The sequence below is a fragment of the Dipodomys merriami genome, unplaced genomic scaffold, assembly GCF_024711535.1.
Source record: "Dipodomys merriami isolate MVZ:Mamm:240054 unplaced genomic scaffold, mDipMer1.0.p SCAF_9, whole genome shotgun sequence".
Lineage (NCBI taxonomy): Eukaryota > Metazoa > Chordata > Mammalia > Rodentia > Heteromyidae > Dipodomys > Dipodomys merriami.
The window spans coordinates 54379465-54406681 of NW_027206512.1; the positions used below are offsets into that span (position 1 = coordinate 54379465).

At 40.2% G+C, this 27217-nt stretch overlaps 1 protein-coding gene and 1 long non-coding RNA gene across 3 annotated transcripts in view; one reads left to right on the forward strand and one right to left on the reverse strand.

Annotated features, from left to right (window-relative positions):
• Positions 1-27217, forward strand: part of Adgra3 (adhesion G protein-coupled receptor A3) — a 105497-nt gene that overhangs the window by 61703 nt on the left and 16577 nt on the right. For both annotated transcript variants that reach the window (XM_070013084.1, XM_070013085.1), the window contains 5 exons: positions 559-714; positions 10238-10399; positions 13628-13831; positions 21390-21603; positions 21800-22008. In XM_070013084.1, coding sequence (XP_069869185.1) covers positions 559-714; positions 10238-10399; positions 13628-13831; positions 21390-21603; positions 21800-22008 — 945 coding nt within the window. The remainder of the gene's footprint in view (positions 1-558; positions 715-10237; positions 10400-13627; positions 13832-21389; positions 21604-21799; positions 22009-27217) is intronic.
• LOC138821025 (uncharacterized) lies at positions 603-4197 on the reverse strand. The gene is made up of 3 exons (XR_011370033.1): positions 4009-4197; positions 2650-2743; positions 603-661 (listed from the first exon to the last, which is right to left on the reverse strand). It is a non-coding gene; the product is annotated as an uncharacterized lncRNA (long non-coding RNA).

A 27217-nucleotide genomic window follows, 5' to 3' on the forward strand; every position in this document is an offset into this window, starting at 1 on the left:
TAGGACATCTTTGTTAACATTAACAAACAGTAAACCACAGGAAGGCAGATTCTGTAATGACTTACTCAGCTTCTTAGCACTAGTTTCCCCTTTCCACCTTGGTTGGTGCTAAGTCAGGGTTTATGTCAGTGTATAAGCAGACATAAAACATTACCAGGTTGCATAGTAGTAAAGATAAGTACTCAGAAAGTGGTTGTGCAGTCAGAGTTCCAGGAGACACAGGATTGATCACTGCCAGCAAGAAGACCCAGGGAAAGGCTTTCCTGAGCAATAGTGAGTAAGGAGTGAGTGGAATTTAGATAAGCTGAGAGGAGGAGGTAGATAGTGTAATGTATTTACTAGGAGTGGTTTTAGGTGTTGTTTTATTTCGTTCCAAGTTTAAAAGGAGTCCTTCAAATGAGTGTTCTTCAAAATTCCAGTTTCTTTGAGTTTGAAGCAGCATTTTCAGGCTGTGATGAATAACAGTTGGTATCACCACCATATCAGCAGTGGAAAGCTCAAGCCTGGAGATGTGGTCTGGAGATGTTAGTTCAGAGCTCTGTTTGCCTTTCTTTGCAGATGCCGCTCAATCTTACCAATGCAGTAGCCACAGCTCGGCAACTGCTGGCTTATACTGTGGAAGCAGCCAACTTCTCTGATAAAATGGATGTCATATTCGTGGCTGAAATGATAGAAAAATTTGGAAGATTTACCAAAGAGGAAAAATCAAAAGAGGTATTTCTTTTTCGTGTTCAGATGTGTAGCGTTTGGCGTCAAAAATGATACTATCACTGAATTGAGTCTGCTTATAAAGCCTGTCCTTGACCTGATGCTGTTGGGAGACTCAGGTGAACCACCGGTTGTTAATCACTGAGGGACTGGGACACAGCAGCAGCCGACATAGTGAGGAAGAAAGCAGCATCCATTCTAGGCTGGGGCTTATTGCTGTGTATTTTGGCCTTCTGGAATGTGTCTTACTGACACAGCCATTGTTCTTATTTACGTGATGTTTAGTTACCCAGATCTTGTTGTAAACTGCCTACTTTCTTACATAATGTCCTGGAGAAATGACTGTTTAGGAAGTCTTTTGAAGCCCAAATTAACATATGGAAGTTATCATGAAATGATAATTAAGATAAGGAGGTTTTCCCTGATTTTAGCATGTATACACGTATCAAAATGTTACGGAAGTATATACCATTTACAGTCAAAAACTCAAAGTAGGGTCATGTTAAAGCTCCATTTTTCAACATGATAACCTTTAAGGCAAATAATAACCCACCACAGATTGCATAATGAATGAGCAGCATTTTTTAAAGTTCTCAGTAATTTTTAAGAGGCAGAGTTAAATGTTTTATTAAGCTGCATGAGTGGAGCTGTGTGAGAATGTTATATATGCTGATTTCTTCTGTCTCTCTTACAAGACAATAATGTCAGGGGAAGAAGAACCTGGGGTCAAGTCAAAGGCAGAAACCCAGTGAGAATTATGTGTCATTTGTCCAGGGGTCACAGCTGGATGAGCCCCAGAACGGCGGCAGATCCCAGGAGCACTGCTGCCCTTGCCCATTCGTGTTCTGGTCCATGTCACCCTCCAGGTACAGCTGTGATGAACACAGCTTAAATATCCCAGATCCACTAGTGTAGCCAGTGGATAAATAGTCTGCCTTATTTTCCTAACTTATTTGATTCTTTTTTTGTGTGTACAATATTTGCTGGTATTACACATTTATTTCTGGGTACCAGTGCTTGAAAAATTCAGGATCCCCCACTGTTGTTTATGGCTGGCACTCTACTACTCAAGCTATAACTCTAGCCTGGTTTTTTAATGGTTAATTGGAGATGAAATCTTATTGACTTTTCTGCCTGGGCTGACTTCAATAAAATAATCCCCCAGGTCAAACCCAGCCTCCAGAGTAGCTAGGATTACAACCATGACCCTGCATAGTACCCGAAAATATCTTGGATGTTGATAATAAGTTTCAAAACTGTGGCCCTTAGAAGTAGAGATGTGGCTAAATGGTAGAACACCAATCTTGAGTGAAAAAGCCAAGCAAGAGAGTGAGGCCCTGAGATCAAACCCCAAGAATGGCACTAAGAAAGGAAAACAAAGCCCAAAACAACTATGACCCTGGTATGTTAGGCCCTCACTTGTTATGATATGGTCATTAATAAAAGGAAGGGTGTGTGTGTGTGTGTGTGTGTGTGTGTGTGTGTGTGTGTGTGTGTGTGTGTGTGTGTGTGTGTGTGTGTGTGTGTGTGTGTGTGTGTGTGTGTGTGTGTGTGTGTGATGTGTGTGTGGTGTGTGTGTGTGTGTGTGTGTGTGTGTGTGTGTAAATGGGACTCAGACAAACTGGCTACTTCTCTAGGTAATGAAAGAGCATTGTTACCTGAACTCAGAGGACCCTGACTTTCTAATGTCCTGTCTCTGCTTCTCTATTGCATTGGGCCATGGCTGTTTCCTGTCAAAAGTTTTCTTAGCACTGGGAGGAGCTGGCTGAATTCTGACTCTGGAATTATTATAATCACAGGGTAGCTGCCGCATGATTAGTAGTTCTTCCTGTAAGTGGGATGTTTTGAGTTTCTAGAATAATTGTGATGACATTTGGAATGTGAGCATTGAAGATGTTGCCAAATGATAATACCTGTTTGATGTGAGGAATTCTTGCTTACCTCTCAGGCATGCCCACGGTGCACGCTTAGCTGTCATCAGTGAACAGTCTGATACCTTGATATGTATGTCCGTAGGTGGAAGAGTCTTGTTGAACTAGAGATGGATGTAATTTCATGAGCTAAAGGATCATTAAACATGGCCCTTTCTTATTTTTAAAATGAAGTGGCTTGGCATGACTTTACAAAATATTGGCAAGTTTTGGTCTGGTTTTTACAGGGAATGAAATTAACTTTCTTATCTCTAAAACTAAGAAGGAAATTCTTTTAAAAATTCTGAAGTATTTTATTTATCTAAAAATTTAGTTTGAAGGAGATTTCTGTCACCAGTTAACATAAAAATAATTGGTGATTGTTCCAGAAGCAAGTGACAGCAGCTTACTCAGTATAGAACAGAAGTAAAGGAGGAATTCTCAATAAATTACCCATAATGTGGTGACTGACATCCTATTCAATTCCGTGGAAATGATAGGCTGTACCTTTCTCTGTTTATTAATGTAGCCAAAACAAATTACAGACTGCAAGGCTTCATTTTAAGTTAATTACTTCAGTGTTAAATTATGCTAAGATAGCCTAAAATGAATATTGCTTAGATGGACAAATAATTAAATTGATTTTTGAATTACATCCAACAAGTTATTCTGCTTTGGATAATTTCATAACTGAACTACTGAGGTAGTTGCTATTTAAACTGTGATAGAGCCCAGCCAATACAAGTGAGCAGTCTCCTGTCTTAGGATTATACTGAAAGCTGTCATGTCAAACTGCCAAATCTAAAAGGTATATCCTACTGGTTTTTTAAAAACAGCTGGAAAGTTGTTTGTCAGACAGCATAGGGCCTGTTCCATATTCACTGGTGTGGGTTTTTTCCTAAAGCCAGTATATATCTGTTTCAGAAGATGAGGACGGATGTATGGAGTAGATTTGTTATGTTTTATAATGCTTTTGTTGTGCTCTGCCTCAGCTTTCTGCTTTATGAAAGACACACCTTAAGCTAGTTTACTTCTAAGTTCATTTAGTGCTCCCCCCAGACCTGAGACTTGAACTCTGGGCCTGGGCACTGTCCCTGAGCTTCTTTTGCTCCAGGCAAACACTTTACCATTTCAGCTCTGGTACCACTTCTGGCTTCTTTGAGTATTTATTGGAGATAAGACTCTCACAAAGTTTCCGGCTTGGGCTGCCTTTGAACCGAAGTCCTCAGATCTCAGATTCTTAAGTAGCTAGGATTACAGGTATGAGCCCTCAGCCTCCCGCTCATTTAGTACATTTTTATGTACAAACTTTTATAAGCTTATAGTTCTTTCAGGTATTCATTTCAGAGTAATCACTCTGTTTTGACAGTTGGGATTCTTTCATATTTACCTTTTCCTAGACTTTATTAAGTTTTGGAAGGACCTAGAGTCTTTCTTTGACCCAGTTATCCTCCTGGTATATCATCTGTCACTTACAGCTTGACTCAGATTTAACTGGTCTACAGGGTTGTTCACAGAGCTTTTCCTTTTCTGAGTCACCAGCTCTGTACTGGTTATGACAGTTGGCATCACCGCTGGCTGTTTCAGGTAGTGCTGGGAAGGATGCATGAGGTATGTCTTTAAGAACCACCATCATATCTTCATTTTCACCCTTTATGTTGGTCATTAAAAATTTTTTCCCTTTGAGATGAGCTGTCTGAGAACTTGTTTTTCTGTTGGAAAATATCAGAAGTGGTAGAGAATGTTATTACTAATACCTGTGTTTTTCTCCCATCTAGTTTCAACAGCTTTCAGCACTCATCATCTTGTTCCATCAGCTTGCCTTCCCTCCCTCCTTTTGTTCTACTCTCAGTGCTAGAGTATTTAACAGTAAATTATAGATACCGTATTTCATTTCTGTTTTTCTCAATTTCAGTTTCTCTCAGAATCACCTGGAGGTTTTGTTGAACACAGAGATTGCGGATTAGTCATTTTCATTTATTTTTATAAAATAAAAAGAACTTAAGAATGACATTGCCCCATTTGTTAGGAAATGGAAAGGCTTGGAAAAAATTATATTAAGTGAAGTAAGCCAGGCCCAAAGAAACATAGGTCCATAGTTTCCCTTATTTGCAATAACTAGTATATGTCTTGAGTCAAGCAGAAAAGGTCAGATAAGTTGATGTTAGGGAAATGAACCCTAAGATATGTATTCAAATGTTTTTTTTCTTTCATGCGATTGTTTCTAACACATTTATAAGATTATTTCTTTGTTGCTTTGTATGTTCCTCCCCCACAGTATAACCCCTGCTTTCACTGTATTTGATGTCGGTATAATTTGTGGAGGGGAAGGGGAAAAACAAATCGTTTAAATAGGGATACAGGTGGACCAATTGCAACAATGAGATGTACAAGTCGTTATGTCAAAAACAAACTTTATAACTTGGGGGGGGATTGGGTGCAGGGGCAGGGGGAGGATGGGAAGGGGAAACAAAGGAGGAGGCTATAATGCTTGATAAGAAATGTACTCATTATCTTGCCCATGTAATTGTAACCCCTCTACAGTATTTTCACAATAAAAAAAAAGAACTTTTGTATTATGTTACCCAAATAAGCTATAACTCTTTTAATATCATCAGTTGTATAATGTACATTCTATTCTTCTTGATTGTGGCTTCTTACATCTGTGGATTTGTGTCTGATTACTTTACTGAATTCTTTTATACAGTTTTGCACTTGATTATCTGTGGTTCACATCAGCAAATGATAATGGGTTTATTGGTTTCTGTATTTTTTTTCCCGTTCCCCCTTGGTTTGGACCTGCACACTCACAAATGGATGTTAGTGGAGAAAGGCTCTGTGAGAGTAATCTGAGACTCAGTCAGTGTCAATTTTCTTTACTTCTTCAATAGCTCGGGAGCAATACCAAGGTTGGAGGCTAACTTTGAAGATAATTCTAGGTGTGATGGTTTTCAGACCACCAAAAAATGATGTACAGTCTGACATTTGCTTTCTGTGAAGATCAGCTTGTGTTTTCAGAGGGGAAAAACAACAACAACAACAACAATCAAACCTTTTTTGACCCTCTGCTTCATCCCGGGTCAGGACAGGTGCATATCTTTACTGCTCCTGCTTGTGCCAAGTGGTGGTCAGGTGTCCTGTGTGAGTCTCCTATGACTCGACCAAGTCCCTGTACCTGAGTCAGAACCTAGCTCACAGACAAGATTGTTGTTGTTGTTGTTGTTGTTATTGTTATTGGTGGTGGTGGTGGTGGTGGTGTGTGTGTATGTTTGGAGAGCAATATCAGAGCTTGAACTCAGGGACTTGAGCCTTCACCTAGCTTTTTTGCTCATAGCTGGCACTCTGCCACTTGTGGCACATCTCCAGTCTGGCATTGTGCTGGTTATTTAGGAGTAAAAGTTTTGCAGATTTGTCATCCCAAGCTGGCCTCCCAGATTTCAGCCTCCTGGATAACGAGGATGATAGGCACAAGCCTTTATCCCTGGCTTGAGCTCTGATTCCTGCTGGCTTGCTGTTGCCCTTACAGGGATTTTCCTGTCTTAGCACCCAGTGCTGCACTTACAAGGAAAATCTTTTTTCCTCCGTTGTTTTCACGTCTCTCAGGAGAGTCATTCAGAGGGCCAGCCTGAAAGGAAGCAGCCCCATGCAATTTTATAATTAGAAAAACCCAGATTCCAAAGTCTTTTCCTTGGGATGCTTCAAAGAGTTGGATCAGGATGCTGTCTTGTTAAATTCTGCCGTTATCACTAGAGCTCTTCTACAGAACTGTTCAAGGCTGTTTTGTCTGCCTTGAGAAAATGTTCTAGTTTTCCTCCGGCCTTGAGGGGAAGCACACAGAGCCAGCTTTTCCTCAGCTAGCATTTTTCCTGCTGTCTCTTTCTCCCTTTGTTGCTGTTTGTGCTTTGTCAATTAAAAAAGAGTGATCGTGACTGTGTGATGGTTTTCTCCTAAGCTACCCCAGATCCATCCTACCAGACACGTGATACTAGTACCTGCAGTGGTAGTCTCAGCCTCTTTCAGTAACTCATGCTCCTGTGCTCACCTTCACTCATCATTCTCTTCACCGTGCACCACAGTAAATCAAAGCTGTAATCCTTGCCACTGGTCCTGGCGATGAATACTGAATTTTAACCAGGCCAGCTGCTGAGAGGAGCCTACTGTGGCATCCTGAATCACAGAGGACACTGGCACTCGTTAATAGTGCCGCCCGTGTGCTTTTAAAACTTGACTTACAAGACAGAGTAGTGCCTTCACTCTGGGTAACCACAGGAGTAACACACACCTCAAGATAATTATCTCATTCTTTACTTAATTTTTATTCAAAGAAAATAACAAAGATTGCTTGAACTTAAGTAACCGTAATACCAGTCTGTGATGTGACCCTTGGGACCACATTTGGGGGATAGGTCCCTGTTTTCTATTCTCAGCTCTGTCTTAGCTGCTCCCTTCCCCATGTTTCCCAGCTACACACACAGTCAGTAATTCTTGCTTTGCTGTTTAGGAGAATTCACAAAGTACACCTGGCCACTCTGTGTTTGTAAATGTACATAGGTGGAAAGATCTAAATCACTGGGTTTTCATGAAACATTGTATGCACTTATTCCTATTTCTTATTCATATTTCTGCTAGGTGTATGAGGAGATTTTTATTCATGTTTGTGTGTGTGTGTGTGTGTGTGTGTGTGTGTGTTTGTGTCTTCTGAGTTTTGTTTCTTAGCTTGCTTTAGCTTTGTCTTGGAATGAGATTCTCAGCACTTCTCTTAGCGCTCCTGGTCTTACTGTTTTGCAGATTAGCAAACTCGGACTCAAAGAGACTATCTAATTTGCTCAGACATCTGTAAGCAATACACTTAAATTTTTACCCCAAGACTACTTAATTTGCAGATAAACTAATATTTTGTCTTTAGTGTTAAACCAAAGTGTAGTCTACTTCATCAAAATTAAATGCTCTCAAGTTTGTGTAATATCTGTTCGTGTTAGAACAGATCAGAAATTCACTGATGATTTGGGGCTCATTTTGACCCAAATTCTAAGCAGCATATTACTAAAGAAGACCATGGGAGGTATGCTGGCCTGTCCCAGATGGGAGCACTCAGCGTTGTTACTCAAGTGGCCTCTATTTCTTCTAGTCACATCTTTGATGAAGTGCCTCCTCCTGCATGTTTTCTGTTGGTCCTCATGTGACAAGTGCACGAGCAGGTGTCTGATTCCTTCTGACCCTCTTTGGCTACGGTGTGGCCTTCAGGGAAGGCAGCCAAGGACAAATGGGATGCCTGTTAAGGCGCCTGCAGTTTCTGTGTTATCTTCCTGTGTCAGATCTCAGGAATACTTTTCAAACCAGGGTTACTGTTCACACATTCTTATCCTTTTGTATCCTTCTTTATTTTTTGCCACTGGGACAGATTCAGAGCCATGCCTGTAACCCAGCCATAGAACCACTCTATATGGTTCTGTACTTTACGATCATCTAGGGTATATTTTGACAATCAGTACCTTGCCTTACTTCTTAGGCATCTAGTGTCAAATAATGAGAAAAATTGCTTGTTCTCAGCTAAAGCCTTCATGCTTGTTAGTCCTGTACCTTCGTAGATAAGAGGCAATTTTTTTTTTCCCTTCTGTTTTGCAGTACAGGGGTTTAAATACAGGGCTCCACAGTCAAGCGTATTATCTAGTGCAGATAATACAAAATGTTCTCATGAGCCAATCTGAAAATCTGACCTTGATTTTGATCACTGCTATGAAGGAAGGTGAAGCACAGGCCTTTTTTTCATTGCTGTGTCCGCACTGCTGTGACCCTCTGCGTCTCACCTTGGCCCTCAATAAGTATCTTGTCAATGGACATAGTTAATACATAAGAGTGAATATTGAAACGCACTGAGTAAATAACCATTGATGGCTACTGGCTTCAACCTGAGGTCTGCATCAGTGAGTAGTGGTGTAAATGTAGAAAAAGCATGATGTCTCTGTTACCAGGGAAATAAAATAGGGAAGTGACTCTCACAGTAACAGACAAAAGCTTAAGGATAGTACAGATTCAGTAATTCTTTAATAATTAGATCCAGTATGGTATTAGGGCTTTCAAGAAGGTAGGAAGACAGGCCCATGCCCGTCCTGAGGCCTGAACTCGAGGCCTAGGTGGTGCTTGTGAGCTTTTCTGCTCAAGGCTAGGACTCTACCACCTGAACTTCAGCTCTGCTTCTGGCCTTTTTAGTAGTTAATTGGAGATAAGACTTTCATACTTTCTTGCGTGGGCTGGCTTTGAACCATGATCCTCAGATCTGAGCCTCCTGGCTAGCAAGGATTACAGGCGTGAGCCACAAGTGCCTGGCCTAACATCTCAAATGAGGTCGGGGGGGGGGGGGAAGGCTGGCATGTTTTTGTTTTTAACAAAGGCGCAATATGACAACACAAAGTCCCAACATTTTCTGCATGCTTGTTGTGTACCAGGCACTGTTTGAGGAACTTTATGATATTACTAGAATCTGGTCAGCCATAAGTTAGAAAACAGAACTGTTGGTATCCCACTTATAAATGAAGGGAGCAGAAGTGCTGAGATGTAGCCTAGCCTGTGCTGGTTGCTGCCAGAAGTGCTGGTATGTTTCCACCCCTTGCTCCACAGTGGGGATCTGCTAGATTTCCACAGGTATGTAGTGCAGGGACTGAATTTCTTCCCAAACCACCGCAGCCCTCGTAACCACACATCGTGAAGAGTGTTCACATGCTGTGTAGAGCAGGGTAGAAAAATCTCAACTGAAATCTTCTGGGATGATCAAAAGTCATGTTCCAGAACGGCCATGGCATTCTGGCTTGGCATTGGGGCTGACCACCTTTGATGCTAGCTTCACAACGAGAGGACCCGCCGCATGCCAAAGCTCTGCTCTTGTTTTGTTGGTCTCTTGACACTAGTTCTACCCCTACCCCCACCCCCACACTGTGTAGCTGGCCCAAGGAGTTCCACTGAGGTGGAATATTCCAGTCAAGGTCACCAGTGAGCTGACTTGGTTATCTGTAAGGTATGAGCGAACCAGTAAAAACCAAGTTCATGAAACAAAACAAGCATTGCAGAGGTGAGCACCTCTTAGGACCCACATATTTGATCACTGAGTGTCATGGAGCACCCACAGAGTTGGAAGACAGGGAAGGAGGAGTTCAAGGTGTGAGGGAAGTACATGCGGAGAGTATGATAGAAGTACACTGTGCACACAGAAAACTTGCAGCACTTGAATGTGTCTGTAATTTTGAACGTTATTCATTGTGTATTTTTTTTCATAATGGTTCAATTAAAGGTAATACACAAAATGAAGTTAGAATTTTCTTTTTTGTTCTGGGGTCATGGTCTTCCTTCTACTTAAACTGCGATGCCACATGGTAATCTTGTTGCTGGTAATGTTGTGACTGAGTATACTTTCTGAGCTAAGTATGGCCAAATGACTGTAATCAAATGTGCAGTTTTAATGAGGAGGAAGTTGAAGCGCCTATGGGGTTTCATACCAAAACAAAAAAAGTTACAAAGAAATGTGGACAGAAGGTAAATCTCGGTTGTGTCTTTAGGATGTTGATTTGTCAAACAGCTGGTCTTCGCTCTCAAGGTCTTTCTCCTTTCTTCCACATGCACGGTAGCTAGGTGACGTCATGGTAGACATAGCAAGCAACATCATGTTGGCTGACGAACGTGTGCTGTGGCTGGCACAGAGGGAAGCGAAAGCCTGCAGTAGAATTGTTCAGTGCCTGCAACGCATTGCCACGCACCGGCTGGCCAGCGGGGCTCACGTGTACTCCACCGTAAGTATGGGGATACCAAGTGCTTCTAAGAAAGATTCCCTGAGGGCAGCTCCAGCCCAGAGGACCAGGACTCCTCCCAGGGTGCGGTGGGTTTTGTTTCCACTGGCTTGTACAAAATGCCTTTCTCTAAAACATTTTAAAAGTTAATTTGGGGGCTAGGAAGATAGCTCAGTGGTAGAGTGCTTGCCCCTCATGCATGAGGCACCACATAAACAAAAAAGGCTGGAAGTGGTGCTGTGGCTCAAGTGGTAGAACACTAGCCTTGAAGAGCTGAGGGACAGCGCCCAGGCCCAGAGTTCAAGCCCCACGACCGACCAAAAAAAAAAAAAAGTTAATTTTACCTTTGAGTAAAAAATTTTCCAGTTACTGCTAGAATGATCTATGCTCTATGATCTGTATGGTGGTCACCATGTGATGTTTTGAAAGTGTTTCGAGGGCAGAAATAAACACTGTTGTCACCAGTGCTGTACCTGAGCTAATGTTCTGTTCTGGGTCTTGGGATGTACAGGGAAAGGTACTGAGATAGTTACTCAACTAGATAGCATTAGATTTTATTTTGCTACGTTGAACTGTTTGGGATTTCCAGATGTTTTGCTTACTTTTTATTCTAGACATGAATAAATATGGCAATAATGTGTTGTTTTGACAGTCACATTCTGATCTAGCCCATGGTTTCTATTTTCTAACTATTATACGGTGGGTCTCATGGTGTTGAGCATTGTCCAGTTCCACCTGTGGTTTCATATTCATGTGATTCATGATGATCATTTTTCCCGTGTGCCTTCCGTTTAATAGCATTTAGTATTACTATCCTAAAAAAAAAAAAAAAAAGAAATAGAAGCTACCGGCTTCATAACTCAGAGTAGTTTTGCTCTCAGATTCTTGACTTAACCTGAGTCCATCTTGTTATTTTGTGACCCATTTGTTCCCATCCTCCCATCCCTGTCTACAGCCACTGATAGATGGGACCCATCCCCTTGTCTTGCTTATTACTACACTGAAGGAATTGCTCACCTTCCCATGAACCTCACTGGCACTTCCTCGGACCTAAGGGTATACTATAAAGAGGTGTGGTGTCTGTACACTGTGTCACCATGACGACAGGTCCCAGGAGTTACCACCTTCTATGGCTTCTTCCCCTCCCTTATCCCTGGACTGTGTTCCAAGCCCCCAGTGGAGGCCTGACACCACCAATAGCTCCTTTCTCTCTTAATGGGGACCCATCAAGTTCACATTCTAAATCGGTCAAAGTAAGAGAAATAGAATAAAATAGAACAATGAGGTATAAACTGTGTTGACAATGGGTAACTAAGTCTGGGAAAGAAGGGCATGTGTGTACCTGCAACAGAGGAAAAGGCGAACAGGAGGCTTCTTCATTCTGAGATTTCACCTGTGCACCATGCTCATTGCTGATTGTCAGAGCTCTGAGCTGTTTGTTTTGTTGTTGTTTTACGGTTTGTGCTCAGGACCTCAAGCTCTGACTTGTTCCCTCATGGATGACACGCTACCATTTGAGCCATGCCTCTAGTCTGTTTTCTTTTTTACTGGTTAATTGGAGATGGAGTCTCTCAGACTTTTTGGCCCAAGCTGCCTTTGAATTTCTATCCTCCAGGTCTTGCAGACAGGAGACTGGGAGCCGGACAGTGTGTGTGTGTGTGTGTGTGTGTGTGCGTGCGTGTGCGTGTGTGTGTGTGCGTGTGCGTGTGCGTGTGTGTGTGTACAGGAAACTGGGAGCCGGACTGTGTGTGTGTGTGTGTGTGTGTGTGCGCGTGTGCGTGTGCGTGTGTGTGTGTGTGTACAGGAGACTGGGAGCCGGACTGTGTGTGTGTGTACGTGTGCGTGTGTGTGTGTGTACAGGAGACTGGGAGCCGGACAGTGTGTGTGTGTGTGTGTGTGTGTGTGTGTGTGTGTGTGACTGGGAGCCGGACAGTGTGTGTGTGTGTCTTTGATAAAAGATACACACTAATTGCGCCATTTGTGAGGCAAAAGCTCATACACATGTTCTTCAAATGTGGGAGCCAGTAATCATTTTCTATCACACGAAGTCTACCCTCTCATATTTATAAATTTATATTCTGTGTTCCTAATAGGTTTTTAAGTGTTTGCACCAAAATTCACATGCCAGGGGGAACAGGGACAGGGCGGGAAGGAAGACACTGTCCATATAATACTAGGAATACTGGCTTACCTTTAGCACAGTGCTACAGAGAGCCTTTAAAAAAAAACAACTAGAGGCTTTATTTTATCCTTAAAATTTACAGTAAGTCTTGTCCTCTTGCTGTATTTGAAAGTGGAGCGTGTCACCTGCCACTTCTTGCACCCTCTCTGGTGTGTCTGTGACAAATGGGAACCGCTGGCGGTCCTCCAGTGTGGGCCTGGCGGCCTTTGGTATTGACAGGTCGTATATTCTGGCAGGTGTCCCATGTTCAGCTCACTCGTAAATTCCTCTAAGCCTGTGGGGCAGGCAGGTGCCATCTCTTCCAGGCAGCTTTAATGATCTAAATTACTATTTTAATCTGTTAATTTCCTGCTATTTGGACCAGCCTCTCTCTCCCCTTCCTTTTCTGAAGTGAAGCTTTGGAGCAAGTCTGTGCAGTGTTTTTATTCTTTGAACCAACTACACAGAGTTAATCTGATCTCACCGTGAACCAAGCAAGTGACTGTGGTGTCCGGTGTTGGGTTTTGATTGTGTTGCAAGTCCTCATGCTTCCCCTCACGTTCCCTGAACCCTAGGATTAAGGGGTCCACTGGATTGCCCAACTCATTTTTCTAAATAAGAGACTGACATTTTTAATTTGTAGATTCCTGAAAGATAATTTCACAGTATTTTTTTCCACTTAGAAAAATACTGTATCTTTTCTGCATCATTAGGTACTGAAACTAGGGCCTGACATGTGCTAGGCAAAAGCATTCTACCACTCAGGTTTGTATAGCCACAGCCCTCAAATTACTTTTAATTGACTTGAAGTTTAGATCAGACTTTCCAGGTCTTTGTAACTTGCTCTTTCTTCTTCATTGGCCTTCTTTCCATCTTAGGACATATTTTTGCTTTTGTTTTCTTACTTTTGAAGTATTTTTCAGTTGTCTTCATGCTTTTTGTTTAGTAAGAACTCCAGGTCTCTGCTTTGGCTCATAGGCATATGGTTGGTTTTGAACAGTCTCAGGTAGGAAATGCTTTTCATTTGGATTTGAAATCTCTTCTAACTCCTCTTTGCTTGATTTTTGAAGTATTCACCTAATATTGCTCTGGAAGCCTATGTCATCAAGGCAGCCGGATTCACGGGGATGACCTGCACCGTGTTCCAGAAAGTGGCCACCTCCGACCGCTCAGGGCTGGCAGACTACGGGCGGCGGGACCCCGATGGAAACCTAGACAAGCAGCTGAGCTTTAAGTGCAACGTCTCCAACACGTTCCTGAGCCTGGCACTGAAGGTACACCACAGTCTCTAGACGTGTGACGCTACCTGGAGTGCTGCAAACACTCAGGTCTTTGGCTTGGCTAAAGCACTTCATTGAGGGGTGGGAGAGGTGAGATCGGTGGGGATATTTGCTGTTGATTTAAAGAAACTTTATACTTGGATGAGATATACAATAACTCTGGGCATTTTTGCTCTCGGGTCCCCTTTTCCCACTTAAAATGACTTTTTATGCATGTAATGATAAAAAACGGAAATATATTAGTATATATCGGGATATTTTCTTTCATGTAAATGTTGTGTTAAAAATAAAGAATCCTAGCTTTAAGACATTAAAACATTTTCATGGGCCTCCGGAGCTATTATAGACCCTTGGCAACATGCCTGCTGTTGCACTGTTGTTAACGGAGAAATCAGGCCTAAGGCTGAGCATTGAATCAGGCAGGCAGTATATCAGGGCACTTGGCAAAGAAGTGCAAGTATATGTCTCTCTCTCTCTCTCTCTCTCTCTCTCTCTCTCTCTCTCTCTCTCTCTCTCTCTCTCTCGCTTCTCTCTCTCACACACACATACACACACACACACACACGTATAAAGAGAAGTCATTTGAATTTGATGGACTTATAAAGTTGGGGTATAAATTAATGTGTTTCAGTAAACCACAGGAAGTATTGGGAATGCAAACCCCAGTATGCTAACGGACACACAGCTTTTCATTAAGTTTGTGTGGCATTGGCTATTGTGTTCTCTGGATTGCAACCACACAGCTTTTTTTTTTGTATGTTTTTTATTGTAAAAATGCTGTACAGAGGGGGTTACAGTTCCATGAGCAAGGAAATGAGTACATTTCCTACCAAGAGTATTCCAGTTTTTTTAATGGCTGCATAATAGTAATTGATCCAAGTGTCTATTAGGTGTTGATGCCCCATAGTATCAAATGAATAGATTATTGTATTTTGGTTTATTTTACCTTGGTGTTGCCTCATCAGGAGAGCTAATTTGCTAAATTTAGAAATATTTCAGCTCCCTGAGATAATCTGAACTGTCATTATTAATCTGAACTATCTTCTGATGGTAACTGGCCCGACGATTGGCAGCTTTGTCTGCTCATCATAGTCCTGTGAGCTGAATTGATTCACCCAGCCTCTCACTTGTAATCCTGCTCACCACTCCCAGCCTCTCACTCGTAGTCCTGCTCACCACTCTCATTCTGTTCTGTGAAACTCGATAGTGCAAAGGCCATAGAGACAGCAACTTGCTGAAGCCCTAGAAAGAAATGGTTGTATTTTGAGGTACACCAATAATTGATGAACCTTCTAGCTTAGATGATCGTGGCTGATAGAGACAGAAAATAATGAAGTCCAATCAGGGGTGGCTCACACCTGTCATCCTAGCTGCTCAGGAGGCTGAGATCTGAGAATCATGGCCCCAAGCCAGCCCAGTCAGAAAAGTCCCCATTTATTTCCATTTAACCACTCAAAAACCGGAAGTGGTATTATGTCTCAAAGTGATAGAGCAGTAGTCTTGAGCACAAAGAGGCTCAGGGACAGCACCCAGGCCCTGAGTTCAAGCCGCACAACTGACCTCCCACCCCACCCCAAAAAGGTGATGAAACCCTATATTTTATGTATTCACACCCCTCTATGCAAGGAGCTTTTACTGGCTATTATCAAAAGCGTTAAATGGACATTGCCAGATTTGCCAATTTCACACTATTCTTTTAAGATCATTGCCTGGCCAAAGAGCAAGGTTTTGTTACATTATCATTCAAGCCTCATGGGGGACACTATTAATGCAGTGGATGAAGGTAGGCCATACCCTCCATGACATAAAATTAGCTGATGATTTTAATGTCAACAGTGCAACTTAAGATTTTTATCACTTTTAACAGAGAACTGTCTTCAAATTTTAAACTTTATGTTAGGGCAGGTTTTATTCCTTCTGTGCTACTTTATTAATCCTTTGAATATGCCATTTCAACAATGCCCAAGAATTGATTGCACTAGTTTAAATAAGGATATGTGCTAATATATGAAGTCAGATCCATAAAAAGGATTTCTTTAGCCAGCTGCCAGTAGCTCATGCCTATAATCCTTGCTCTTCAGAAGGCTGAGATATGATGCACATGGTTTGAAGCCATCCCTGAGCATGAAAGTTGGTGAGATTCTTATCTCCAGTTAACCACCAGAAAGGCCAGAAGTGGCCAGACTTGAGTGAAATACCTTAGGCAGAACACCCAGGCTTCCTTTGTATGTTTGGAATCTGTGTCTACCAGCATACTGCACAATCAGGCTGAAATTCCTACTTTGTATAGATGCTGCATGACTTAACAGTGGGAGACATCACCCCCCCCAAAACTCCCTGTATATTGGAAATATCCTCAGTTAAAAGTTCTGAATATGTATGAACTACTGAGCATAATAACCAAATAGCATATATGGACCTCTACTGCTGGTTGTTGACACACCTCAACTTAGCTGACCAAGTGCCAGGCTGGTTGATCTCTACACACAAATAACTAGAATGTACCAAGGATGGATGGATGGATGGATGGATGGATGGATGGATGGATGGATGGATGGATGGATGGATGGATAGCTAGGCAGGCATGGATAAATTCAGTGTTTTAAATCCAGTGATTTTCATTAAAACAGGGATACAGGAGGACCCATTGCAACAATGAGATGTACAAGTCACTATGTGGAAAAACGAACTTTACAACTTTGATGGCGGGGGGATGGGGAGGAGGATGCGAAGGGATAGGAAGGGGAAACAAAGGAGGAGGTTACAATGCTTGATAAGAAATGTACTCATGGGCTGGGGAGGTGGCTCAATGGTAGAGCACTTGCCTTGCATGCTCGAGGCCCTGGGTTCGATTCCTCAGCACCACATAAGCAAAAAGAAAAAAGCCGGAAGTGGCGCTGTGGTTCAAGTGGTAGAGCGCTAGCCTTGAGCTGAAGAACTGAGGGACAGCGCCCAGGCCCAGAGTTCAGGCCCCACGACCGGACCCAAAAACAAAACAAAACAAAACAAAAACAAAAAAGAAATGTACTCATTATCTTGCCCATGTAATTGTAACTCCTTTGTACAGTATTTTCACACTAAAAAATACGTTTATAAAAAATCCAGTGAATTTGACTTATTCTGATTTTTTTCTTTTTTTAATTTAAATTTTAATGTAAAGGTGATGTACAAAGGGGTTACAGACTCATTCTAATTATAGTGCCAGAATTCTACAGACATGAACAATGTGAGAGTTGTACAAATTTTAATGTGTTAGTGACAGATTGGAGGAAGTCCACTTCCATCAGGCAAATTGGTGTAAATAGAGATAAAGCAGTTCTGTTTGAAGTAATACCCATTATGCCAGTTTATTTTTTAGCTTCATGTCATTGTAAACAGCAAACTGTACATGAATTTAACAAATTTATAGAGCTGCCTGGTAAGATTCCTTTCATATGTGTTCATACTTGAGCAATTTCAGGATTAAAACTAATACCAAATAGGATGCAGAGAAGTCAGGGAGTGATGAAGTTTTAGCTCTTGTTGGAAAGTCAGTAGCTTCAGGGATTTCCTTTTTTCCCATCACCCACATAACCATCCTCCATCTCCCACAAAATCACTACCCCAATTCTGTAGCCTTTTGTGCTTTCATAGCCATGGGGCATCTGATCCTCACCACCATTTGTTCCAGAGGTTATCTGTTGTGTTCAAAAGGTGAGATGCAGATTCAACAGGATGGACAGTATCCATCAGCTACTAAATGATAAGACCAGGCCCTGAACTCTGCTTATCTCACACCTCCTGTTCTTTTTTTTATGGTGCACAGTCCTCCTATTGTAAATATTCCCAAAGAATCTATTTTGATTATACCAGGTTTTGATCTCAGGGCTTTATACTTTGTACTTTATACTTTGCTAGGCAGGTACTCTGCCATTTTGAGCTTTCAGAGAATCTTGCAAGAAGACTCTCTAGTTTTTTCACTACAGTTTATATCTGTGTCTATGTTATGGATGTAATACATATGTTTTAAAATAAATACATAGTTAAATGTGATTATTATATTATTGTATAGATGATGGTAACTTTGCATGCATTGGACATCCTCTTTCCATTCAGAGGATCTGTCATTGCTGTTTAGTAATAGTCTTTATTCATTCAAAAGATAACGGAGGGGGTAACAATGCTTGATAGGAAACGTACTCATTACCGTACTCATGTAACTGTAACCCCTCTGTACAGTATCTTTACAATAAAAAATATATTTTAAAAAGATATATTAGAAGCCATAAGGTAGTTGTACAAACAAGTTGCCATTTAACAAAGCAGCTTACAAATACAGTGCATCTTGATCAACATTCTCGCCCATCCCTCTTCTATCCTCCCGTTCCCTTATTCCTCTTAATTTTGTAGGCTATATACTTGATTCTCGTCTGCATTTTTGCCCTCTTCTCTTCATTTGTCTACCCTTTCCCCTGACCTCACCATACCTCTTTCTTTCTTTCTTTCTTTCTTTCTTTCTTTCTTTCTTTCTTTCTTTCTTTCTTTCTTTCTTTCTTTCTTTCTCTTTCTTTCTTTCTTTCTTTCTTTCTCTTTCTTTCTTCCTTCCTTCCTTTCTTTCTTTCTTTCTTTCTTTCTTTCTTTCTTTCTTTCTTTCTTTCTTTCTTTCTTTCTTTCTTTCTTTCTTTCTTTCTTCTTTCTTTCTTTCTTTCTTTCTTTCTTTTTTTGGTGGTGGTGGGGCCTGAACTCTGGCCCTGGGTGCTATCCCTCAGCTCTTCAGCTCAAGGCTAGCTAGCCCTCTGCCACTTCCAGTTTTTTCTGCCTTATGGTCCTGAGGAATAGAACCCAGGGCCTCATGCATGCAAGGCAAGCACTCTACCATTGAGCTACATTCCCAGCCCTCACCACGCCTCTTTTGAGTAACCCCATCCTGGTATTTTGTTTTATAGATCTTTGATTTTTACTTTGTAAGAAATTACACTGTTTGTGATCTCTCTGGAATCTACCATATTTCAGTTAATAAATTGTTTATACTTGTGTACCATCCATTGTATTTACATGAGTTTGTAAGCGAAGTCTAGCTTCTACATGTAAGGGAAAACATGGATCCTTTGTTTCTCTGATCCTGACTTACCTTAACATAATTTTTTCCCAAGTCTTAACATTTCTTGACAATGGTACAATATCATTGTTTCTAGTGGATGAGTAAAATTCCATTGTGTAAATATATTACACTTTCTTGATCCATTTGTCCAATGAGGCAGATCTGAGCTAATTTCATACCTTGACTATAGTGAATAGTACTGCAGTAAACATGGTTGTACTGGTGGCTCTACTGTATCCTGGCTTGTAATCTTTTGGATAAATTCCCTGGAGTGGAATTGTTGGATCATAGGGTAGCTTTGTGTAAGTGGGCATGCATCTTCACTTCTCCACGTTCTAGGGTATTTGTTTATTACTGTCTTGGAATTTAAAGTGTAAACTCAGAAAGACTTTTTTTTGGACTTAAATATTATTTTATTTAGCTCTCTTTCTGTCTCTCCCTGCTTTTTTTTGGTCTAGTCCCTGGACTTGAACTTTGGGCCAAGGCACTGTTCCTGAGCTTTATGTGTTCAAGGCTAGCACTATACACTTGAGCCATATACTTAGCTCTCTCTTCAAAAAAGATACAATGTGGTAACACTGATCAAGAGGCATTGTGCTCATGAACTGACATGTTGAGATGAAACTCGACCACAGAAGTACTTAAAGATAGTTTAAAATTAATGAAAAATAGAATAAATAAAAAATTAAAATATTTTTAAAAGAATAGACTCTACATCATGTTGTTCAACATCTAAAACTGTGAGGTAATTAAACCACTTTCCTTTCTCTCTTCAAAAAAAAGAAAAGTTTAGTGTGACTTAAAAAAAATCAATTTAACATGACTAATACTTGCCAAAGGACTAGGACTTGTTTTCATGAAAGTTTGTGGAAAATTACTTCATGAATTTTTTGTCATAATTAATTTAAGTCACACTGCATTAGGATTTTGAATGTTGGTAGAATTTTCTCTTCTTCATGTGCCTCATTATGTACTTAAGAGAAATTTTATCCTTCATAGAAATTTATTATGTTAGCGGAATGGATTTGTAATAAAGTTTATTTGTGAGAGTAGCCGATAACTTTTAATGCTTTTTCTTAGGCAAAATAATGTCTGCCAAATACTTTCACAGCATTCTTAACATAAAAGTTACACTTCAACTTCCCAAAAGCATTCATTCAGCAGATATTTATAGATATCTTATAAATTTGATTGTAAGCACAGCAGTTAAGTAATTCTAAAGTCATTCATTAGCTTTAATAGAACGTTTTTTAAAGTAAATATGCCATGCTGACTTGGTTAATTTTGTAAACCAAACTATTTTTAGCAAATACAATGCCAGCAAGCAGTAACTTAAGGGGTCTAAAAGAAGGAGATGGTCTGCAGCCCAAAGTCCTCTTAGACCAGGGAGAGGGAGTAGAACATGCAGAGAGAGGGGATAGAGTGGCACAGATGGGTACTGGTGTTCTGTGAGTCCAGGAAAGGGGTGAGGCAAGACCCCTGAGTTTATTGTCTGCAAAGGCCGAGACTTTGTAAAGCCCCTCCTGAGGTCCCTCTTTTGTCACTCAGTTCTGCTTTTGCTCTTTCCAGCTGCAGGACCTGTTTTAGACAAACAGCAGAATAATGAGTAGCAGTGCAGTATAGTCAGGGACCCTGGTCGGTGCTATTGCTAGATGGCGTGAGGAGGAGAGGGGAACCCAGCATTGGGAAGCTCGCACGGCCTTTGTGAGCTGTACACACATTGTTGATTTCTTTATTTGTCCTTACTATACTTTGTCATTGTAAAATGGACAGGCCCTTGGTTTATTTAATGATGTCTACTTCAGCAGTGTACCCTGTTATGTGGAAATTAACTGCACTGTGAAATAATCATCTTGATTACTTCTTAATTTGTTAGAAATAGAGTTTGCACTTCTTTTTTGTTGTTGTTATTATTGTTTGGGGGTTTTTTGGTTTGTTTTTGGTGCTGGTTCTAGGGCTTGGACTCAGGGCCTAGGTGCTATCCGTGAGCTTCTATGCTCAAAACTAGTGCCACAGCTCCACTTCTGGCTTTTTGGTGTTTCTTTGGAAATAAGATTCTCATGGACTTTCCTGCCTAGGCTGACTTCAAACCAAGATCCTCAGAGCTCAGCCTCCTGAATAGCTAAGATTACAGGCTTGAACCCACCAGTGCCTAGTACCTTTCCTTTCCTTTATTCTTTATCTTTATTCTTTATCTTTATCTTTTATCTTTATTCTTTATTCTTGCATTGCTTAAATCTTTCGTGTGACTTAATCAGTTGTTTGTATAGATGTTTTTACATACATTTTTGGAAAATGTTCTCAATACAATCCAACAGGTAATAATACAACACATTATTGACAAATAATAATAACTAATAAAATGATATAATTAGAAGGATTTTCTACGTATTGATAACTTTTTTGGTTTTTTTTTAGTGATAACCTTTGATGATTTAAAACAGTTGTTCTTGGGTGTGTGTTTATTTTCAGAATACAGTCATGGAGGCCTCTATTCAGCTGCCTCCTTCCCTCTTCTCACCAAAGCATAAGAGAGAAGTCAAACCAACAGATGACTCCCTCTTTAAGCTTCAGCTCATCGCGTTTCGCAATGGCAAGCTTTTTCCCGCCACCGGAAATTCCACGAACTTGGCAGATGACGGGAAGCGGCGCACAGTGGTCACCCCTGTGATTCTCACCAAAATAGGTTTGTATGGGGCCTCTTACCCGGCAAACTCTGGGCAGCCCACTATTCCTCCAACACTTGTATTTCTTCATTCTTGTTTTAATGAGCCACAGTAACTAAAGATCTTGCTGAGTACCCACTAGTGTCTACATTGACATTTATTGTTATTGTTTATGAACTGTGTTTCAGAAATACCGCTATTTCCCATTTCCTCCAGATGGTGTGAGCATAGATACCCACCACATCCCAGTTAATGTGACTCTGCGTCGAATTGCGCACGGAGCAGATGCCGTAGCAGCCCAGTGGGACTTTGACTTGCTGAATGGACAGGGCGGCTGGAAGTCAGATGGGTGCCGTATCCTCTATTCTGATGAAAACATCACCACGATTCAGTGCTACTCCCTCAGTAACTACGCAGTCTTAATGGTACGGAGTTGTTGCCCATGTGCATGAGCACTCAGGATTGTGGTAATATATATATTTTTTATCCCTGCGCATAATTAAGCTTCAGATGAAGAATTTAAATTTTTACTCCACATTAATTGTTCCCTATAATTATGTAAAGGATAATCTTTGGTGTATTTCTGGACTTAAAGAGAAACCAAATTACTGCCAAGTGCAATCAATATATGGGATTGTAGCGTTAGCATAGGAATTTTTCAGTTCAGCTTGACTCTGACCTCCTTAAAATAGGACATGGTCTTGAGTTTATGTAAGTTCAGCTCTGTGTTCACAGAGTGAGTTAGAAATGTATGGAGTAGACACACCTTTGCAATATAGTGTATATAGTGTATTTCCATATTTTCATGCAGTGTACTGAAACAGCTGTACCTCTTATCTGTGAGAGATTGTTAGCAGAAGATTTTCCAGTTTGCTGTCTGGAATCTTTCCCTACCTACAACATGTCATCCTAATTGATTCCTTTTGAATTTAGAACAAATGGTGATAACTTTGGGTTTTATGACTGTAAGTAACAATAGTGACATAAAGCATACCTTTCAGTTTTAATGTCCATCGGTCTGGTAGTGCTTTCTCTTATTTATTTATTTATTTATTTATTTATTTATTTATTTATTTATTTATTTATTTATTTATTTATTTATTGAAGATACCTACTCATTGTTTTGGCAAATAAGTTGCTAACAGTATAAAGAAAGAGGTCTGTTAAATAATGAGATACTTAAGATGATTATTTGATTTCTGAGCAGTTACTGACAAACTTAACTAAACTGCTTGGGTCCTTTTTTGGGGGGGAGTCAGTTATTGTGGTCTGAATTCAGGGCCTCAAGATGCTTGGCAGTTGCTCTACTACTTGCACCATGCCGTCATCCATGTTTACTTTATTTTTCAAGTAGATTCTTGAGCTTTTGTCCAGAACCAACCTCAGATGTGATCCTTCCACCTAGAGCCATCTTGCATAGTTAGGATTAGAGGTATGCATCACAATACCTGGCTTACTGATTGAGGCAAGATCTTCCTAACTTTTTTTGCCTAAGATTGTAATCTCAAATCACAGTTCTCTCAGTCTTTGCCTTTCAAATAGCTGGGATTATAGGCTAGGATTACAGAAACACAGAAGGATTTAAAGCAACAAAAAAGGATAAATGATGCCTCCAAGATAGCAACTCCATATGAATAAATTCTAATGGTAGTGAAATTGATAAAATCTCAAAAGAATTTTCTTAAAAATGACTGTAAGAATGATCACTGGACAAGGCATTAGTGTCTCATGCCTGTAATCTAGCTACTCAGGAGGCTGAGGTCTGAGGATCACGGTTTGAAGCTGGCCCAGGTAGGAAAGTCCATGAGACTTTTATCTCCAATTAAGCACCAGAAAACCAGAAGTAGTGCTTGGCTCAAAGTGGCAGAGCTCTAGCCTTGAGTGAGTGAAACAGCTCAAGGACAGCGCCCAGGTCCTGAGTTCAAGCCCCATATCTGACCCCCCCAAAAAAGAATAAAGAGTGATAAAGAACAATCGCTGAATTGGACACTATGGCTCACATTGGTAATTCTCCTACTCAGTTTAAAAATAGCCAGGACAGAAAAATCCACAAAACTCAAAGATTTTGATTTTTATTTAGTGATGTTTCAGAGGTTTTATGTGTTCTTAGTATTTTCTTCTCTTTTCTCCTTGCGATCAGATGCTGTAATTTATCTGCTTGGTGTTTAATCCCTGATAACTGTCTTCTTTTTTACCCAGCCCATTGGTGAGGCATTCAGCTGAGTATTTTTATTTGATGTACTTATTTAGCTTTCCATTTCCAGGATTTCAGTTTGATCTTCAGGATTCTATATCTTTATTCATTTTTCTTTCCTGTCCAGAATTGGTTTTCTTATTTATTTGTGTACTCACACTATCACTAGTTTTTTTTCGCTCACCACTGATTCTGTACTGTTTAAACCATGCCTCTAGTCCACCTTTTTTGTCTGTTAATTGGAAATATAGTCTTGAGGGTTTTTCTGTCCTGGGGTTTGTTTCAAACTGAGTGGTAAGATGATTGATATGAGTCACTGGTGTCTGAATTGATGAATATTCTTACAATAATTTTTAAAAATTCTTTTGAGATTTCATCTACTTCACTATAATCAGAGTTTATTTGTGTGGAGTTGCTGTCTTAGAAGCATTATCTTGCCTTGTTGTTGTTTTTAATCTTTCTTGTGCTTCTGCATTGGGATCGCCATACCAAGGCCAAGTTACTCATCTTGAAGATTTTCATCTCCTGCAGTCTTTGAGCTGAAGCACTCTCCATGGTCAGGCAGGACGGGACATAGCAGGGCTGATGTGCAGCTTCTCTGTGCTGGTCTTAGATTGCAGCTCAGTAGCCAGGCATTGGTACCTGGGCTCAGGCACTAGGCCTAATCACAGTACTATTTAGAGACAATCTGGTGGAAGTCTCTTGTAGTTAATACTGTTCATACTAATACTGTATGATGTGCCATGACAGAAAGGTCAGGTTTCCACTCCTGTGCTGCGTTTACTTTATAAACTCCTTTCTTTGTGTACTCGGAGCCATTGGTATCCACAAAGAATTTTGCAGCTTATGTGCCGAGCAGTTTCCCACCCCATTGTCTTTAAAGGACAGCAAGCATCCAGACATGGGTCGATGCCCACCCCAAGGGTTTGAGGGTGTAGGGAAGAAATAAAGTAATGGCTTGTGGATTGGAGGTGGAGTTTTTAGGGAATCAGACCTTCTGCTTGCTGGTCTGCTGAATAGATAGGAATACAGATTATTTATTTGGTGACCTCACATTTTATACAGCTGCAAACAACTTACTTGAGTATCTATCCTATTTGACCCCGTTGATGATAGGTGAATTCTTCTAGATGTTAGACCTTTACCCTTTAATTGTTGATAGTTTATGAGTGTCTTCATGTCTGGCTTTTTTTTTTTTTTTTTTTTTTTTTGGTCATGGGGCCTGAACTCTGGGTCTGGGCTCTGTCCCTGAGCTCTTCAGCTCAAGGCTAGCGCTCTACCACTTGAGCCACAGCACCACTCTGGTTTTTTGGTGGTTAATTGGAGATCAGAGTCTCATGGAGTTTCCTGCCTGGGCTGGCTTTGAAGCATGATCCTCAGATCTCTTTGAAGCATGATCCTCAGATCTCAGCCTCCTGAGAGGCTACAGACGTGAGCCACCGGCGCTTGGCCATGTCTGGCTTTTTTAAGTACATATTTTATTATTTAGTTGCCTTTATATTAAAGCATGAAACATTAAAGTTTGAAGCATTTTCTTTCTCAGTTTATATGTGTTTTCTCATTCAGTTTTTGAATAAAGAATAATCTGAAACTGGTGTGTTCAAATAGACCATGGAGTAGCAATGCTGCCTAAGATGCCTATAAAAGTTAACCAGGAGAAAGTTGAGCAAAGTAAATGAAACACAAAAATGGCATTTTTATAAGCTTCTCTGTGATACTGTACTATGCTAAACTTATATTCTTACTTAATCTAATGCCAGTTTAAACATTGTTTTTGAACTTCCTAGCTGTTCTTCTAAACTATTAAAATTAGTATAATCCTTTTCTAGAAGGAATAAGCCATTCTTTTATCTTTCAGATGTTTTAATCTTTTAAAAAATGAAATACAGTTTTCTGAAGGTAAAATACAGTGGTATTTTTTTTCCTATTTATTTTCAAAGAACATCTTGTTTTCCCTGATGTAACTGTGCCACCTAGAGGCAGAAGAAAGAACTATCTCAGAAATTGTTGAGTAAGAATAAAGTTGGTATAAGGGATTTTGGAGTTACTTTAAAAAAAAAAAGGCAAAGTGAATGAAATTACTCACACTTAAGTTTAAAGGGATAGCTCAGTTGTATGCTTCCCTGGCATGTCTGAGACCCTGGGTTGTACACTCAGCACTACAAAAATAAAATTAAGGCCACTTTTCAATAAAGCAATGTCTAGAGTAGAAGTATCTTTACAAAATTGAAACTCTGCATCTTCCTCTGAACTCCTTATCATAAAAATAAAATATTATTTCTTTTCTTGAGTACCATCTTAATACATTGTTTTACGTAGAAGTCTAAATGTCTTTCTTGGGAAATATTCTGTATATGTTTTCCTGATGTTGTTTTAGATTGATTGCTATGAAGATAAACAGTTATGTGCTTCATTTTCTTTTCTCATTCCCTTTACCAAGACATAAGAAACTAACACACACTTGTTTATTCTCCTTTGTCTAGTGATGATTTTATGTTTGCTCAAGGTTAGTGTGCTAAGTGAAGGCAAACTCCATTCATGCTATGACTGCATGCCAGCAGTGTTTAACTTTTAAATAGCACATTTTCTCTGATCAAATGTTTTAAATTATTTCTGCACATTCATGTACAATGATAATTTGAACTCTCACCCTCTATCATCACAGTTTGTGTGAATTGAAACAAAATGAATATATATCCTATTTTCCCCCATTATACCAAATTTTGCATGTTTTTTTCCATGGGTCAAATATTTTATTTTTATATTTTACATATAATGTTAACTAGGTGATGATGATTATATGTGTAAATATGTATATGTATGTGTGCATATATTATTTTTATAATTTTTGACTGGTACTGGTGTTTGAACACATTACATTATATTTGCTCTGCTGTATGAGCCACACCCTCCACCCTTTATGTTTTTGTGTCAATTATTTTTCAGATAAGATCTTGTTCTTTTTGTCCTGGGCTGGTCTAGATAATGATCCTCCTACCTGTATCTCTTTAAGTAGCTGGGATTGTAGGCATGCAGTACCATCTAGCCCTATAATATATATGAAAGAGGCTGATGACAGTGGAGGTGGTAGTTAATTGTAACCAACCCTATGTGTCAGGTACTCATGGTACCTATATATACAGTGACTGACTGATTTGGACCTCAAAACAAGCTTAGGAGGTATATATAGTACCACCATCATCACCCTCAGGAATAGGTACAGAACGGAGGTGTGGGGTGGCTAAGTGACATTCCTGAAAAGCTAGTTGGTTTTCACTGGGATTTGAATTTGGACAAGCTAGCTCCAAATCCTGTGTTCTTGACTACTCTGCTCAGTTTCCTTTCTCAAATCTCCTAGCAATATAAATACAAAAGAGCTTCCTTTTCCTTTTAGTTTCTTTGCCTTTCAGTGTTACTTTATGTTTCTACCATAGTTCTAT